At 38.9% G+C, this 16,728-nt stretch overlaps 1 protein-coding gene across 2 annotated transcripts in view; it reads left to right on the top strand.

Moving 5' to 3' along the window:
* LOC126299602 (oxygen-dependent coproporphyrinogen-III oxidase) overlaps positions 1-16,728 on the top strand; it is a 77,555-nt gene that overhangs the window by 26,085 nt on the left and 34,742 nt on the right. For both annotated transcript variants that reach the window (XM_049991628.1, XM_049991629.1), the window contains exons 3-5: positions 4,465-4,661; positions 13,164-13,305; positions 13,452-13,614. In XM_049991628.1, coding sequence (XP_049847585.1) covers positions 4,465-4,661; positions 13,164-13,305; positions 13,452-13,614 — 502 coding nt within the window. The remainder of the gene's footprint in view (positions 1-4,464; positions 4,662-13,163; positions 13,306-13,451; positions 13,615-16,728) is intronic.

Here is a 16,728-nt window from a genome sequence, read left to right as displayed (position 1 = left end):
CCTCAGTAAGGCAGATTTCGGGCAAGGCAGTACACCTCTTGTTATGGCATTGTTGAGAAATAGAAATGGGGACTTGATGAATGCATCTAAAGACATGACTCAGGTTTTAACCGAATTATTTTTAACTGCCACTTCATCATCCAGACAAATTCCTGCATTCTGGGTGTTTTGTAGGACTGTGAAGATGAGACTAGACTTCTTCTCGTGTAATGGGGAGATCTACACTCTCCTATTGTCCATGTGTGAGTTTGGATCAGCTCTGTCTGTGGCCAGACACACTTCTCTAGGACTAGATGATGAGACTGATTATGCCGTGCTCTGTTACCTATGTCCTGAAGCCAAAGGCAAGTTCCTATCTTGTTTCAGTCAGATCTGGTTTGATGGGCAGTACCCCAGGACTTCGAAGAAGGCAGTATTAATTCCATTATGGAAACCAGGGCAGGATCGTGCCAACCCTGACAGGTACTGGAATGTAGCCACCACCTAATCTGGCTTCTCCAATCCGTTGTTCACCTGTGCTGCTCCCAGTGTGGTTTCGGGCACTATTGTTCTGCACTTGACAGCTTAATCCTACTGGAGGTGAAGATACAGGATTGCTTCCAAAACCATTTGGCTGGTGTGTTTTTTGAGCTCAAAAATGAATATGACATCACTTGGAGGTACAACATGCTTCTTCAATTCGTGAATGGGGACTATGTGGACATTTTAATCCAATCCTTACTTGATGATCGGTGCTTTTGGTATCATGTTGGTGATGCCTTGTCTATTTGCTGTGTCTGGGAGAATGGGGTTCCGCAGGGCAGTGTACTCAGCATCATATTGTCTGCAATTGCTATAGTGGCATCTCCTCCATAGTCAGGAGTACTGTTAACTTTGTGGATGACTTCGCATTCTTCTACTCTCCCTTCAATCTTACAAGACAACTACAGCTGACCAACAGGAAACTGGAAGCTTGGGCCAGTAAGACTGGTTTTACGTTCTCGCCAGAGAAGTTTTAATCAACCAGAGCTCGCAGTGGGGGATAATATTTTTGTTTTAAGGCCACTGTGCTTTTTGGGCCTACTATTTGACTCAAAATGAATCTGGCTCCCACACCTGAAAGACATGTGAGCAAAGGGCTTCGAAACATTGAATATCTTGAAGTGCATGAGCAGAAAGAGATGAGGTGCTGACAGGTCCCTCCTCCTGCAATTTGATAGGGCCTTTGTCAGATCACAGTTAGATTATGGCAGTGTAGTTTATGGATGTTACCTCAAGATGTTAGACTGAAGCCTTTTGGACCAGCCTATTTCAGTGCCTGTGTGCAGAGGCTGATGGACCACCATTTTGGATTTGACAGTGCCTGCTCCTGGCTTGACATGTCCTGAAAATCTGTGTTGCCTCATCATTTGCATTTAGTGCAGTTGTCCATGCCAACTTCGAGCAGCTGTTCAAGAACTGGTGGTGGTGGTGGTGGTGGTGGTGGTGGTGGTGGTGGTTTGTGGGGTGCTCAACATAAAGGTCACCAGCATCTGTACAAGTTCCCAATCTTTCAGTTACGGTCTCGCCTTTTCCCGAATGATGATGACGACGACACAAACACCCAGCCCCGTGCAGAGAAAATCTGTGATTCGGCCGGGAATTGAACCCAATACCCTGTGATCCAGAGATGCTAGCCACTTGACCATGAGCTGCAGACTGTCCAAGAACTGACCCTATGTGACTGTGCCATCTGGAATATGTGCTGCTGACAGTCTGAAAGTTCTGGATGTATCAGACCTCCACATACTCTGCTAGGGATGGAGCAAATTGCCACCGGGTGTCTTCAGAGGCCCAAAGTGATTTGAAGTTTGATACTGTACATGAAAGTATTTACGTCACGTGGCGTTTCTACTACTCTGTTTTCTTCAATTCTGAGTATATACCAAAGTTTGGTTGTTTATATGGATGGATCCCAGCAAGAGAATGCCGTCGGTTGTTCATTTGGTTTTTCTGATAGGGTTTTGAAAGTGCACCTTCCAGAAAAATTTACAAATTGTGATGGGGAGTTATGTGGCATTATGGCAGCCCTGAAATGGATTTACAGGTGTCACAGTACACGGTTTCTCAGCTGTTCTGACTCACTCAGTGCCCTAAAGTGGTCCACCAAATGTGCCTCATAGACAAGTTGATTCAGGTCATCTGTGACTCCTTACATTGGCTCCAACACTGTGGCAAGGTGGTGATCCTTTGCTGGGTACTCGGACACGTTGGGTTTCAGGGAAATGATGTAGCTGACAAAGTAGCCAAAGCTGCATGTCAGGATGGCGTAGAAAGTTGATGTGCTGTCCCCTTGCACACTGTCATGTCATTACCTCACAGATGAATCATGCATCAGTGGGAAACAATGGTTGGAGGTGGCAGAAAACAAACTGTAGTCGCTTGAATCGCCCACACATGCATGACAGACATAATGGCAACCTCAGTGATAGCAGGAAGTGCTGCTCACCAGACTGCGCATAGGGCATATGGTTTTCTTCATGGGTCCATCACTCTGTGAAGTTTGTGGTGTGCCACTTTCAGTTCAGCATATTTTGTTTGCATGTGTCTTATATACTGACATCAAGGCAGTACTCAGTTTGGCTGGAGATCTGCCCACCAGCCTCAGCAATACTGGCACCAGTGTTACAGGAGTTTTGATAATGGAATATGGATAATGGAACTGGTTCTTTGTTTTTTCTGAGAAGGTGGTTTTTTATTCTGGACTATAACCATTTAAACTGTTTTCAGGACAGGGCTGTCATTGTTGGTGTTAGGTTTGGGATTGGGATGTCTCCCACTATTGGACCCCTTGGTGCAACGTTATATGCCAGCCACCCTGATCATCCCTCTTTTATTCTGGAACACAGAAGGAGCCTCATAGAAGATCAAATAAAGACATAGTGTCCCTGGAAATGGCATGCAGCCAGCTGATCCTTCTAAAACCAGAACACCAAGGTGAAACGTGATTGTGTACCAAAGGTCCTTTTCAGAACCAGCCTTAAAAATGACTTAAGTTAATATTGAAGGTTTATCTGCAAATAAGGAACTTTCACTCTCTGACATGTACAGTAATGTAAATGTGATATTTTAATGCTGCAGGAAACCCTTAGAGGATCCACTAGCAACATACCAAAAATCAAAGGCATGATATTAACTTGAGAAGGACCCCATGAACAGTACAGGGATGCAATATTATCAAAATGTGGTCTTACAGTTCAAACGGTGGTGATTGCGCATATGTATAACAGCTTTTGTCCGCTGCTCATGTCTTGCGGTAGCATTCTCGCTTCCTGAGCATGGGGTAACAGGTCTGATTCCCGGTGGGGTCAGGGATTTTCCCTGCCTCGAGGTGACTGGGTGTTGTTGTGTTGTCTTCATCATCATCATCATTTATCCCCATTACGGTCAGAGGAAGGCAACCGCAAACCACCTCCACTAGGACCTCACCTAGTACGGCGTTGCGGGTCTCCCGCATCGTTCCCCTACGCTCTGTCTCATCATAACAACTTTTACCAATCGAATTGAAGATATCCACAGTGAACCTCCATCTACAAACCACCTTGGGCAGATTTCAGGTTCAGAGAACCAAGGAACTTTCAGAACCAGACATTCAAGTTCATAATTGCATATTTCAATAATCACAACAGAACATACGGCTACCAGGAGACAGATTCCATTGGGGAAAAAGTTGAAGGATGGGTAGAAACAATTGGATTCAAGCTTACACACAATCTCAGATTATCACCCTCTTTCAACAGTGGGCAGTGATTTTGTGGATACAACCCTGACAGCATATTTGTAACAGGCTGGATAGTTCAGCTATCAGTTAAGTCAGTAGAAGATGCACTACCAAAGTCTCAAAATAGACCCATATCACTGACGGTAAAAGCAGTAGTGAGCCGAGATACTGTACAACTTAAGAGGTGGTTAAGATTGGAGAAACCACATTGGAAATTTTTCACAAAGGAACTGGATGCCGAGATTGATGAAGTACCTCTAGTCCTCAGCTCCTGTGGCACTTTTGTACAGCTCACCAGATTAATATCTCAGAAATACATCGCTAGAGGCTGCAGGAAGGAATACCTAGGTTATTTATTTTGCTTCTGTCTCGCCCATGCATCAGCTCAGTAGTGGGTCAGATATGGGGGAGGTATCTTTTGCCACAAATTAGCTTTGGTGGGAGGAGTGGTTGGCCTGTCTGCTCTCTGGCCTGCAGACTGGACTGACTCATATAAATTCACTTCTTTCAGTTTTTTCTCATCTCTGGCAACAATATTGCTTTCATTGATTCAGTTTCACCATGCCTTCATCACAGTTTGATCAAATTCCTGGCTAATGTCACAAACTCCAGGTGTACTATCCCGTAAGTCCCCCCCCCCCCCCCCCCCCACCAAAAAAACAAAAAAATCCCTCCAACCAACCAGAAGATTGAATCATTAAATAATGGCTATTCTAATGTTGTAGGCGGAAGTCTGTAGAGCTCTAGAAGCAGAGGAAGATCCAGGTGTAAAATTCAAAGTTGATCGCTGGGAAAGAAAAGAGGGCGGTGGTGGCATTACATGTGTTCTTCAGGATGGTGTTGTACTAGAAAAAGCTGGTGTCAACATATCTGTGGTGTCAGGAACATTGCCAGAGGGAGCAGTTGCTCAGATGAGAGCCAGGTACTACCAGTCTGTTTCTCTTAACTTATAGAAATATTAACATCATTTTGAAATTATGTTTCTTGGAAATATTGGTAAAATTTGGTAAAGAAATAATTTTGTTTAAATTATTAAAGTATTGGGATCATTGCATCTTTTGTTAGAAAAGGTGTATGATAGTCACATAATATGACACAGTGGAAATTAATATTCAGATTCCCATAGTCTGTCCAGATCATCTCTTTTTTTTTTACATTTGAATTTATGATTGTAGAAACCACGTAAGCCCAAAAATTTTATAGCACAATTTATTGCTTTTAATTCTTGTCTAGGGTCAACACACAGTGTGTGTAGAAATATGCTAGGCCAGTGTTTCTTCTCTAATGTATAGGACCATATAAGTCTGCAGAAACAATATAAATCAATAACTTTTGTGGTTTCTTCCCCAGGCTGAAAATGGTTTTATAAGTCTCTGTTCGTTTTGTATCATGAAGGAAAATCAAAGAAAGGATCCAATGTAGCTTGTAGCATGTTGTTCAAATACATAAATGAATCTTTACCTTCTACCTAATGGTGTGCGTGCGTGCGTGCGTGCGTGCAAGGCAGCTACATATTTCAAAATACGTAGATATTGATTTGTTACCCTGTGAAGAGCTGCCCCCTATCACGATTTGTTAATTGGGCACCAGCATCCTGAAAATCACTTTTCGCTTATGGCATTTTTGAATGGTTCTAAAAATAATTGGAGACAAAGATGACTTCATAAACAATGTAATATAGTCTGATGAAGCTGCATTCATTCATGCGTGTCCTCAATATATGCAGTGGTTGGTGCGCATTAACATAAACACATGGGCTCGAATATTGGAAGATACAGTTTTGGGGCCCTACTTATATCCAAACTGGTTGGCTGCACAGAGGTACCATGCATTTCTCACAAACAGTTTTCTTTGACACTTCATTTCCACTTGATGTTAAACATCCAATGAGTTATTCAAATGTTTGGAGAGGCCTTTACATCACTTTGATGATCTTCTCTGAAGACATCGCATGTTTTTGAAACACATAATGTCACTGATAGTGTGGCTATTTTAGTTTAGCCAAGTTTTGTATTTATTTATGACCTATCATAGGTAATTTTAGTTCAAATAAATGCTATTGTTTATGATTATTTCTTACTTATCATTGTTAAGGTCACCATTTAAATACTGTATTGTGTAATTGCATAACATTTAAGAAACATTTTAGACTACAGTATTATTGGGCAGAACAAAATTAAAAAATAAAAACAAATGTGCCTCCATGCAGAACTAAAGCATTCATATGTAGTGTTATAAGCAAACACTCTAGCCTCTGTACTAACAGTGCTGTGTTTGAGAGTCCAGTGTTCTTTTAGGACACTTTATTGCCTAGGCTGCAAGTTTTTTTTACACAGATAACCAGTTTCAGCTAGTTCAGTGGCCATCTTCAGATCTGTAAAAGTTGACATTGAAATACAGTTAACTACATCTTATCCAAATCAAAAATGTAGTAATACAATTAAATAGAGTAGATAACCTGTACATTAATATCAATGCTGTTAAGTAACTAATTGCGTATTTGTGTACAGCACATAAAAAGATACAGTAGTTCATGGAACTGATGCGAATTCATCATTAACATTGCACCATTGTGGTATATGTACATTGCCTATCCATAATTGCAGAACTTACAACAAATTAAACATTTTATAGAGTGATGAGCACACTCATACAGGTGGGAGGGGGGGGGGGGGGGGGGGGGCGCATTCGCAGACTCCCGTATGTATGATGATCTTAAACTTTGTTAGATAATAACTGTAAGCAATATAGCACTTCATCCTGCATGGCATGGGAACTAGTTGAAGTTGCCCTCTTGACTGAAACAGGCAAGCTGTAGATCATTTAGACCTTAAGTCGTAGCTGTTGTCGCTGGGTGGCAGTACGGTATAATACACCTAACACGTGAAGTTACACCACTGCATATTCTGTTATGAATTAAATACACCAATTACTTAAAATCTGTTAGTAACCATTAGGCTGTATGTCAAACCTAACAGTATGTAATAGAACATAGTGGAACTTAGTACATGCATTTAAATTCTTCACGTAGAAGCGACACACACATTTAAGGTACGGGATTCGAACTCATTTATTAGAATTTGTTGTAGGGCAATGCCATGGAACAGAGTAATACCAGTGTAAATGATGTATATAAACTACCTGACGCCCAGTGATATGTTAAAATACTTCAAATATATAAGCTGCACAGATCGTTAGGTTATGAGATTCAAGCTCATTTTATCAATTTTGCTACATGAAAATGCCTGGAGACTGAGCAGTATAAGTGCAACAAGTTCATATAAACAACCTGACATCCAGTAATTAAAAGGATAGACTCTTAACATCAATTTTGTACTGGAAACGTGCCCAGGAGAAAATTTTGTGATAGATATGTCTGGTGAGTGTGTGTGAATGTTCCTTCACTGTGCAGATCCTCTATTCAGTTGTTGCAGATACATGTATTTTGATGCCTTGTAAATAATGCCTGTGAAGCTGTAATTTAACTAATACCGCAAGGCACCAGGAGCCCATAACTTTTTATTGAATTCTCAATATAGTATTGCTGAATCCACTTCACACACTTTTTTCTGCAGATTATTGTGCAGTATTGCATTTCATGTGGTTGTAAGAGAGTCTGAAAGACGTATGTTTTCAGCGGGGGTAAAACTCCTCATGGACATAGAATGATAAACAGAATTTGGTACAAAATTTTGATTTGCTTGAGGAACTTGTTACTCATCAATCATACTGCCTTTCGCAGCCTAGTGACCGTCGGTAACATTTAGAAAGATTTGCACAAAACTACAGTAATAATCAGTTCAGGTATATACTACTTGACAAAAAAAGTAAAACACCCAGAAGACATGGTCGGTTATCACTGTAACATCATACTTGTACAGACCCCCAGCAGTTATGTAAATGATTAGAGTTGCAATTCTCTGTGACATGTAGAATGGCCAGCAGAGGGCATTAGAGTTGTTCATGTTTAGCATTGTTAACAGGCCTGCTAGGGTACATAAGGAATCTGAACATCATCGGATGTGGAGTGATCACTGCAGATGACATGGAGGTGCTTCTTACTATTGTTGTCAGAAATTGAAATAGGCCTCACCGTGGGTCTAAATTTTGTCTGCTGCGTCAGTTATGCAATATCTAGATTTTTGGGACATTCGGACGTGACTGGGCCAAGGAACATGAGGGCAGGCCTGCTCATTGTCAAGTTTCGGGTGAACCACATCTAACCACCATAAGGAAGCCCATCATAACCCCTTCACATCAGTATGCGCCATCCAAGACCGAGTAATGGACTCCCGGCAACATTCTGTGTCACCTTGCACCATTGTTCATAGACTAATAGGAGCCAGAATAGGAAGTGACCATCCCATGTTCAGCCTGCCATTAAAATTGCAACATGAACTGTTGAGTTTGGAGCGGTGTTGTGACCACAGAGCATGGACTGCTGATGAATGGAGTTGCATTGCCTTCAGCAGTGAATTACAGTTCTGAATTAAACTGGATGACCATCGCCTGTGAGTATAGTAGCGAACTGGGCAGGAGTCCCATTCTTCCAGTCTTTTGGAGAGCCACAGTAGTGTTGATCCTGGTGTCCTAGTGTGAGGAGCCACTGGGTATAACTGCTGGTCATGATTGGTAGTGACTGAGGTAATTACGATGGCTTGGTTGTACATTATGGACTTTTTGTGTCCTCAGGTGTTACGTCTCATACGACAGAATTGTGGTGCTTATTTTCAACACATCAATGCTCATTCACAGGCTGCACTTGTGTCTGTGAACACTCTACACATTGTTGAGGTACTCATGAGGCCAGCAAGTTCCCCAGATCTGTTCCCAGTATAACATTGGTCAGTCAGGCAGAGAAATAGCAACTAGGCAGGTTGAACATGAAAGCAACTGGAGGTTGCACAATTCAGACTGCATTTGCTGAGCATGTACTGAGTAAGGGTCACAACTACCAGCCAGTGTCCCATGTACTTCACCTAGCAAACAAAGGCCATATACTCACACCTGCTGGAAGCCCTAAAAATTAACAAACATCTTGTTCACAGTCCAGATCTAATCCTAAATGACCAGACACAGCTCAACGCTTCCCCTCTCCTAAACTTCATATAATCATCTCTGTTGTTCATTACTTCCCACACTGTCTCTTCCTACATATTCCCATTTTTCTGTATTCATTAAGTTCTTTTGTTTTGTTGAAGTTGTCTTTGTATTCCATATAGACTGTAGTTTCAATAGTTAAGTCTTTCTTTTAACTGGTACTTGTATTACTGCCCATGTTTAACACCCCTTGTAGTTGTCTCATCACATATTGTTCATGTTTTACTTAGTTCATTTATTTAATACAAACTGCTGCACAGCCACTGTTTTGATTATAATGTTAAAATGCAGTACCGCCATGCTATCAAAGATTGCATTTACTGTAAGTTCCCTCAAATGCTTCCAGTTTCCTGCATTTATATATTTCTGTTTCTTATTGATATTGCTTAAGTTCATTATGTATTCTGTAGTTACATTGATAATTGTCTGTTCCTTTAATTCGTTTGGGTATCACTCTTCGTGTTTCATACCTCCTGATGTAGCCTTGTCTAGTATTAATTTTGTTTTATTAGTTTTGTTTATTAACAGAAACTGTTATGTAGGCATGCTATTCTTTTTTGTGTTAAAGGTTTTCCGTCTACTCCATTATTATTTATGTACTGTTCAATTTTTACTTTTTCATTGCATTACCACCACACTGTCAAAGATGTTACTTACTGTATGTTTCTGCTTCAGTCTAGTCGTGTTACTTCTCTTCCAATGTTGTTTGCAAACATTGTAACTTGTTTGGTGGTAATACTCAGTAAATGTCTGAAGATGGCCTTGTAAGCTGAAAACCGGTTAACAATAAAAGTAATATTGTAGACCAAAAGCAAGCTGGTGCTTTTCATTTATTATAGTGTTGTTCTACCAAGAACCGAAGGAAGTTTCTGTTAACTGCACTAGTTTCTGAACCACCTTAACAGCATCCAAAAATATTGCCTTCACTATGGGAATAGAGGACATTCTATTAGGGGCAGTCATGTGACAACCCCCCCCCCCTCCCTCCCCCTACAACGGGACCATGGAATGGTTCCATTCAAAAGTAATCACAACACATACTAAAACATTGACCTCAGTGAGAGATGAGACAGTCAATTCCTGTTTCATAGAACATGGTCTGCCACTTACAGATCCACACCTGTACCCACTCTTGCACTTCCACATACGACTGAAACCGGGAACCACTTTTTTCAGGTCACCAAAGATGTGAAAATCATGTAGAGGGAGACAAGGACTTGACTACAAGTAGCTGGTTCATCTGAATACAGTTTGTAATAGTTACACAGAGATAAACAGACCTACACAGGATAGACTAGCCTTGAGAACTGCGTCAAACCAGTTTTATGACTGAAGGTAATAACAACAGCCACATGTAAATTGAGTGCATGTGTTTGAAATGTCATACAAAATACAAGCACAGTGTGAAAATTATAGTGACAGACAAATGCCAAACTGTGATTCATAAATAATTTTGGGGAAAGTATAGCTTTTTGAGAAAGGAAGTTTTTCACAGAAAAAGTATGGGCTCATTTGGTTAGAATAACAGTTTCCCAGAGACACTCCATTCCATGATTATTCAAGAGAAACATTACTCATAAATTTCTAGAAATCTGCCTGCACTTTGTTTTCTGAGAACCCATTGATGTACCATTCCCATGTCACAAAAGAATCACATAGGATAAGGTGAGAAAGATTAGGACATATTCTGTACCTTACATGTAGTTGTATGTGTGACATCTGGGAAGGGAACATGGAGGTAATAGGTAATAACAGTTTTATGGCTAGCAATTTGTGAAGTGTCAATTTAGATATAGAAATCAGCACTTTGATATATGTATGTTCTTTAATAAATACGAAGCATAAGGCAAACAAACAAGCAGCTTCAAAATATGCAGAATGGGACCAGTGCAGACAATTTCACGTCCCAGTGCAGACAATTTTGCGTCACTTATGAGCGAACAGCCCCCGCACATCTGTAGCAGACAAGCCATTGCTTACCACTACCTATAGCCGGGCTTTCACTCATCGTCCTCGGAATGGAACGTTGGCCACATCACGTGGCAACTATTTCAAGGCTCGGTAGATTAGCAACAATGACATACTGAATATCTGGAGAAAATTCAGTAGAATTGAGTTTCTCCAGATCATCAGTGACAAACCTTGTGTGATATAAGATAGCAAGAGTTGTTTACTTACTTGTCTTGCTTTGTAGGCTGAAAGACCTAAACTTCAAAATACACAAAAACCAGTGCACATGGACAAAAAGGAAAAAATACTGTCTGTGATACGTGAAGGTTACTGCAGTTTAATGTCAAGTCTAGAGTGATGGATAAACAAATTTGATTGTCATGCAAACAATAAATTCCCTCACCCTGTTGGAACTCATTGTAGAGACATTGGAAGTAATGTAAAAAAAAACTGAAATGACGCCAATGTCATACAGACCTTAGCAGTACCAGAGCACTCTTCCATGATCATAGCACTGATAAAATGAACATGGACAGAAACAAACACAGATGCTGTTTTGAAAAGTTTATTACAGGATTGTCACCTAGTACATACACATACCTTATGAACCAAGGGAAAGCCTCATAATATTTCCAGGTGCTTGATCATGCTATGAAGGAAGATAAGAATTCTGCAAGGCATGAATGTTACCTGTTTCAGCAGAAAGTGTAGTGTCCTAGATAGTGCTGCAAACTGTGAAAATGGCATCTACTTAATTTTTTTTAAATATAATTTTTAATATATTTTTAATATAATGTTTTGATATTTTAAAAACAAAGCAATATCATAGTCAATGTAAATATGGTTAACTTCTTGTTTCAAAAGAAAGAGGCATGTCTATTTTAATTAGATTCAATGAAATTAAATAAAAAATGAATCCATAAAAATGACAACTTAAAAAAATTGACCTTTATGAAGGCAGCATGATGTGCAAAGTCTACTCACTCAACCTGGTCATGGTTTTAATGCTGACGGTCATCAATTTAATAAAAGTTCACTGCTTTCAGAGACATCTGTTACAGTAATTAAAACTAGTTCCATACAAAAGATGTTAAGTATTTAATATGTGATTATTGAATGTAACAAAGGCTGGACTTCCAAATTTGCTTTTTCAGACGAAATTAAACTCTTTTTGAGCAAGTGCAGCACAATCTAGGATGAAACTAATATGATTATCATATTACCCTCCCCTTTATCCGCAACAAGCTTCACCTGAAATACTTTTGTTATAGGGTGCTTATTTTTCAAACGTACCCAGATAGTCATGCATGTTAAAGTGCCACTTGCAGGGACAGGGAAGTGCGCTGGCCCCAGATCGAATCTGCCTGGCAGATTGACGATGAGTCTGTGTGCAAACATTCCTGGATGTGGGTTTTAGGCAGTTCCCCACATCACACTTGGTGAACTACAGGCAAGTCCCCAAATCTCACCTCAGTTACAAGACTTGCAAGTATTTAGAAAGCTTTGGCTCACCTTCATGTGAATAACAACAACAAGAAGAAAAGATAAGCTATATATTTTTCAAGATATCATTATGCAAAGATTAAAATGAGCCACCCTGTATGTAGTAGATATAAATCTCATTTGCTGATCTGAGTTACAGATTCTATCAAAAAGCCGTAGTTTTTGAAGATCATAGGAGACAGTAGGTTTTCTTAATCCTCCAAAACTGGGGCGTTACGCGTTTGTGTGATTATAATACCATTTCTCACACTGAAACAATTCTCTGTAAGATCCTACAAAGTAAAGGAATGTTCAGTTTTAATCTCCTGATATGAACATGAGTTTCAATACTTTAAATTATTGTAAATAAGACAATACTATTTTTGCTCTCTGCCAATTTGAATCCAGAACAAAAATTTAACAGCCATAGAGAAATCATCTACATTGTTATTGGTACATTTGGTTAATATGAGGAAATACTGAATATACTTTACTGAGAAAGTCCTGATGAAATATCGATAGATTTCCAACTGTTAAGGAAACACAACTAGAGACTAAAGCATTTATTAGTCAGCTAAAAATGTTTACTACATATGTAAACATAGGTGGTTCTATTAAAATGTGTGAACTTATTTTTATCTTTGTGTGTGTGTGGGGGGGGGGGGGGGGGGTAGGTAGGGAGGGAGGGCTGAAGTAGCACATTTTAATAAGGATTTGAATTAATTTATTAGTAATAATGGAATAGAAGATACTTTCCAAGAAGGAAATACACTCTCCTATTAAAAGCCGTGCCCCCACTGTATATTTTTGTGAAGCCACTGTTTAAAACTACACCTTAATTTTTAAAAGATGTGACATAGCTCTAATGTGCAACATTTTAATATTGTTATAGAGGGAGAAAGAACCTTGAGGGAAGCCTTCCATTTTTTGCAGCTGGTGTAAGTGCTGTAATTCATCCTCGTAACCCAATGGTACCAACAATTCATTTTAACTACCGCTACTTTGAAATAAAAGATAAAGAAGGAAAAACACAGGTGTGTGAAAGTTAAGTTGTTTTAATTCAATGCATATTTTCATTGAGAAGTTTCACAAAGTTTGGCAGTTCTTACTGACAAAACTTCTATACATAAGTATATTTGTTCTCGCCATTTAAATTTGTATTTGTTTTCAATCTTTTTAGTGGTGGTTTGGTGGCGGCACTGATTTGACTCCTTACTATCTCAATGAAGACGACTCAAAACACTTCCATCAAGTGCTGAAAGAAGCCTGTGATAAGATTGATGATACATACTACCCAAAATTCAAAGAATGGTGTGATAATTACTTTTATATAACCCACAGGGGTATGTTGAAGCCATTATGCAATTATAAAAAGTTTGGAGTATTACAAAGACTAGATATACTGCTTTAGGGAAAAAAAATAGAACGAAGCCTTTTTTAAGTATTTTCTGATGTCTCGTGTCTTTCTCCCCCTCCCCCCCTTTTTTTTATTCTGCCAGCTTGCATTTGTTCAATAGTAGTTTGTAGTTGTTTCATTGTGGTTGCTGAGTGTCCACTCTCAAATGTTTCCTACTAGTTTGCAACTTGCAGATCACATCTGTTGACAGCCGTCATGTATCTTGCTTCTAGTGTATGTCTTGTTTATCTACAGCAGTAGTTAATTATTTTGTTTTGCTAGTTTTCTCTTTGACACCACTTTCTCTCTCAATCAGTTTTGTGATGTGAATATTTTTATTGTATATTTGTGATATGAGCTATGTACTCATATATAGATAACCATAACCTTCAGTTTCAACAAACAGAACACGCATATGTTTACATTATGAGCACCTGTCCAGTTGGTGATTCACTGTGTGTGTGTAGTTGTGCATAGAAGTTAGTTTGATATATAATTTAGATTCCTAGTGTTATGCTATCTCACTTTTTCTTTTTTTCTTTCTTTTTAAACACATCATCAGAAGATGTCTTGGTAATAAATCAAAACTGGTAATGGTGCCATTTGAGTGATCTGAGGCTGAAATATATAATAAGAACTTGAGAGTACAGATATTTTTGTGTATAAAATATGACAGAAATTTGATAATTTTACTGATGATAATGAACGATTCTTCCATGCAAGTAGTAATAAATATGTGATCTTTAATTTTGTCTTCAACTTTTGTTACCTAAAAGTCCCTCTCTGTTTTGACCCCCCAACTCTTATGCTATGTTACCTTCTTAATTTGCCAATATGAAGGCACAATGTTATGTCATGCTGGACTATGTGACCTTTTGAAGACAGTCATGTATGTGCCATATTGATTTTTATCATTTTCCAACTTGTTTTGATTATCACTTATGTGCAACTGTCATTTAGTATTTCCTGTTCTAGATTCCCCTCTTCCTTCATAAATGATTCACCCAAACACCATCAGTAACAGTTCCTTCATTATTTTTTTATTTTTTTTTTCAGGAACTAGATTAAATATACCCATTGAGGAGACACTCCACCCCATTAGAATTACCTTGATAATCCCTTGCATTTCCCAATTTAGGCCTTGAAATTTAGGTATTGATTTCACAGTACATGTTTAATGTCAGTTAACAAAAGTTTTAAGTCTTCATTTTGTTGTATATTTTCACATAAAATTACACACATTTTGCAGTGCAGTGTATCATGAAACGTCGCGCATCATTAGGGAACTGTTAAACCTCCCTGTGGTCCGCACTTGGAATTCAGTAATTCTTTCTCTCATCCATGCCATCTCTCTTTTCTAATCTCATTTGTTGCAGTCCCCATATGTAGGGGGCTGTAGAATAGATATTAAATCACGTTTTACTGTTTCTCAAAACTTGGTGAGTGGGTTTTTGTAAGTTTTGTAAGATAGATGCTGATTATCTTAAAGAATCTACCAGTTCAGGTTTTTTTGACATTTCTGTGATGCTTTCCCATCAGTCACACACACCTGTGACTATTTGTGCACCACTTATTTGTATGCATTCAGTATCCTCTGTCAGTCATATTTGGTGTAGGTCCCACACACTTGAACAGTATTATAAGATAGGATACACAAGTGTTTTGTAGGCAATCTCTTTTGTAGATTAGCTGAATTCACTAGTATTCCATTAGTGAACTGTTATATCTTGTGCAGTGAGATGGTAGCATCTTTGAAAATGTTTGCAATGAGCATGGAGTACCAAGATACATGGTGCACATGGTAAACCCTGAGAGTCAACTTAACAGGTGACCTGAGTGTCCAAAAGTGTAACCGGGTACAAATATGAAACTATCAGAGTGCAACAGTACGAATAAATCACAACATGAAATGCAGACAAACATGCGTTGAGTAAACAAAAATATGGGCTAAAGCTAACATGCAACTGACACCAGCATCCGTGTGGTTTTTATCGGAAAAACTGCAATTCCTTGTATGCAGCACTCGCACCACTTATGGTGAAATTACAGATCACCCCCAAATAAACATGATGTACAGGATTCTGGCAGGGATACCAAAGAACCAAAATCTGCCACCTGCCTTACCTACGACTGACATAATGTGATCATTCCATTTCACATGTCTACAAATGTTTACACCCAAGTATTTCTGTGGGTTGCCTGATTCCAGTTGGGATTTAGATAGCCAACGTCCCTTTAGTACATTGATACAGAACATTATCTGCGATGGTAAACGAATCGAAAGCAGCTATCCAATTGCAACAAATGGTGGTTTTATTCAACCTTTGACCATGGTTTCGACAGATATAAACACATCTTCTTCAGATATACATATAACTAAAATTTTGCATTGGGAAACCTCTAAATAATGGTGTGATCTGATATTTTTCCAATGAAAATATGCTGTCGGCACACATCATTATTACATAATTAAATGTGCTGGCCCCTATGAGCAGGGCTTGTCAAGAAAGAATAGTTAAAATCCAGAAATAAAACCAATAAAATAAAGTGTAAATGACCTACATGTCAACTCGTGTTCAAAATATTATGTAAAACACCCAGGCCACAGATTTCATCACTTGTATCCTTGTGTGAATCTTCATTGTAACATTTAGTTTTCTACTAATACCCCTTTGGATTAAAGTTACAATAATCCATCTATTGTCTTTCAGTGTTGTATTTTCACTTTGTCTACTGGTACCATGTATTTGATATTCCGAGCTTGCTCACCCACAACCATGTGTTTGAGGCTTTTCTCCGCAGTCTGATCTCTCCTTTATCTTCTTTTTACCCCATTTTTCAAGTTGTCTTTGATGGTTATCTGCTTGGTTTGTCTTCCCTTTACTTGCTTATTGGTTTACTGTTTTGAGTAATCTTTTGTAATTTTATAATGATTTATTTGGTTTTCCAGTGGGTGAACTTTCTTAGTTTGTGAACGATTTAGACAATCATGTGTTTAATTTCTTTGTCTGATCAGTATTCTGTCATGCATACTGACAAAGTAAAAATAATGTAATAATTG

Source organism: Schistocerca gregaria, chromosome X, assembly GCF_023897955.1.
Source record: "Schistocerca gregaria isolate iqSchGreg1 chromosome X, iqSchGreg1.2, whole genome shotgun sequence".
NCBI classification, from domain to species: Eukaryota; Metazoa; Arthropoda; class Insecta; order Orthoptera; family Acrididae; genus Schistocerca; species Schistocerca gregaria.
Note: the sequence above shows the minus strand (reverse complement) of the source record. Positions and strands in the feature narration are given on the sequence as shown.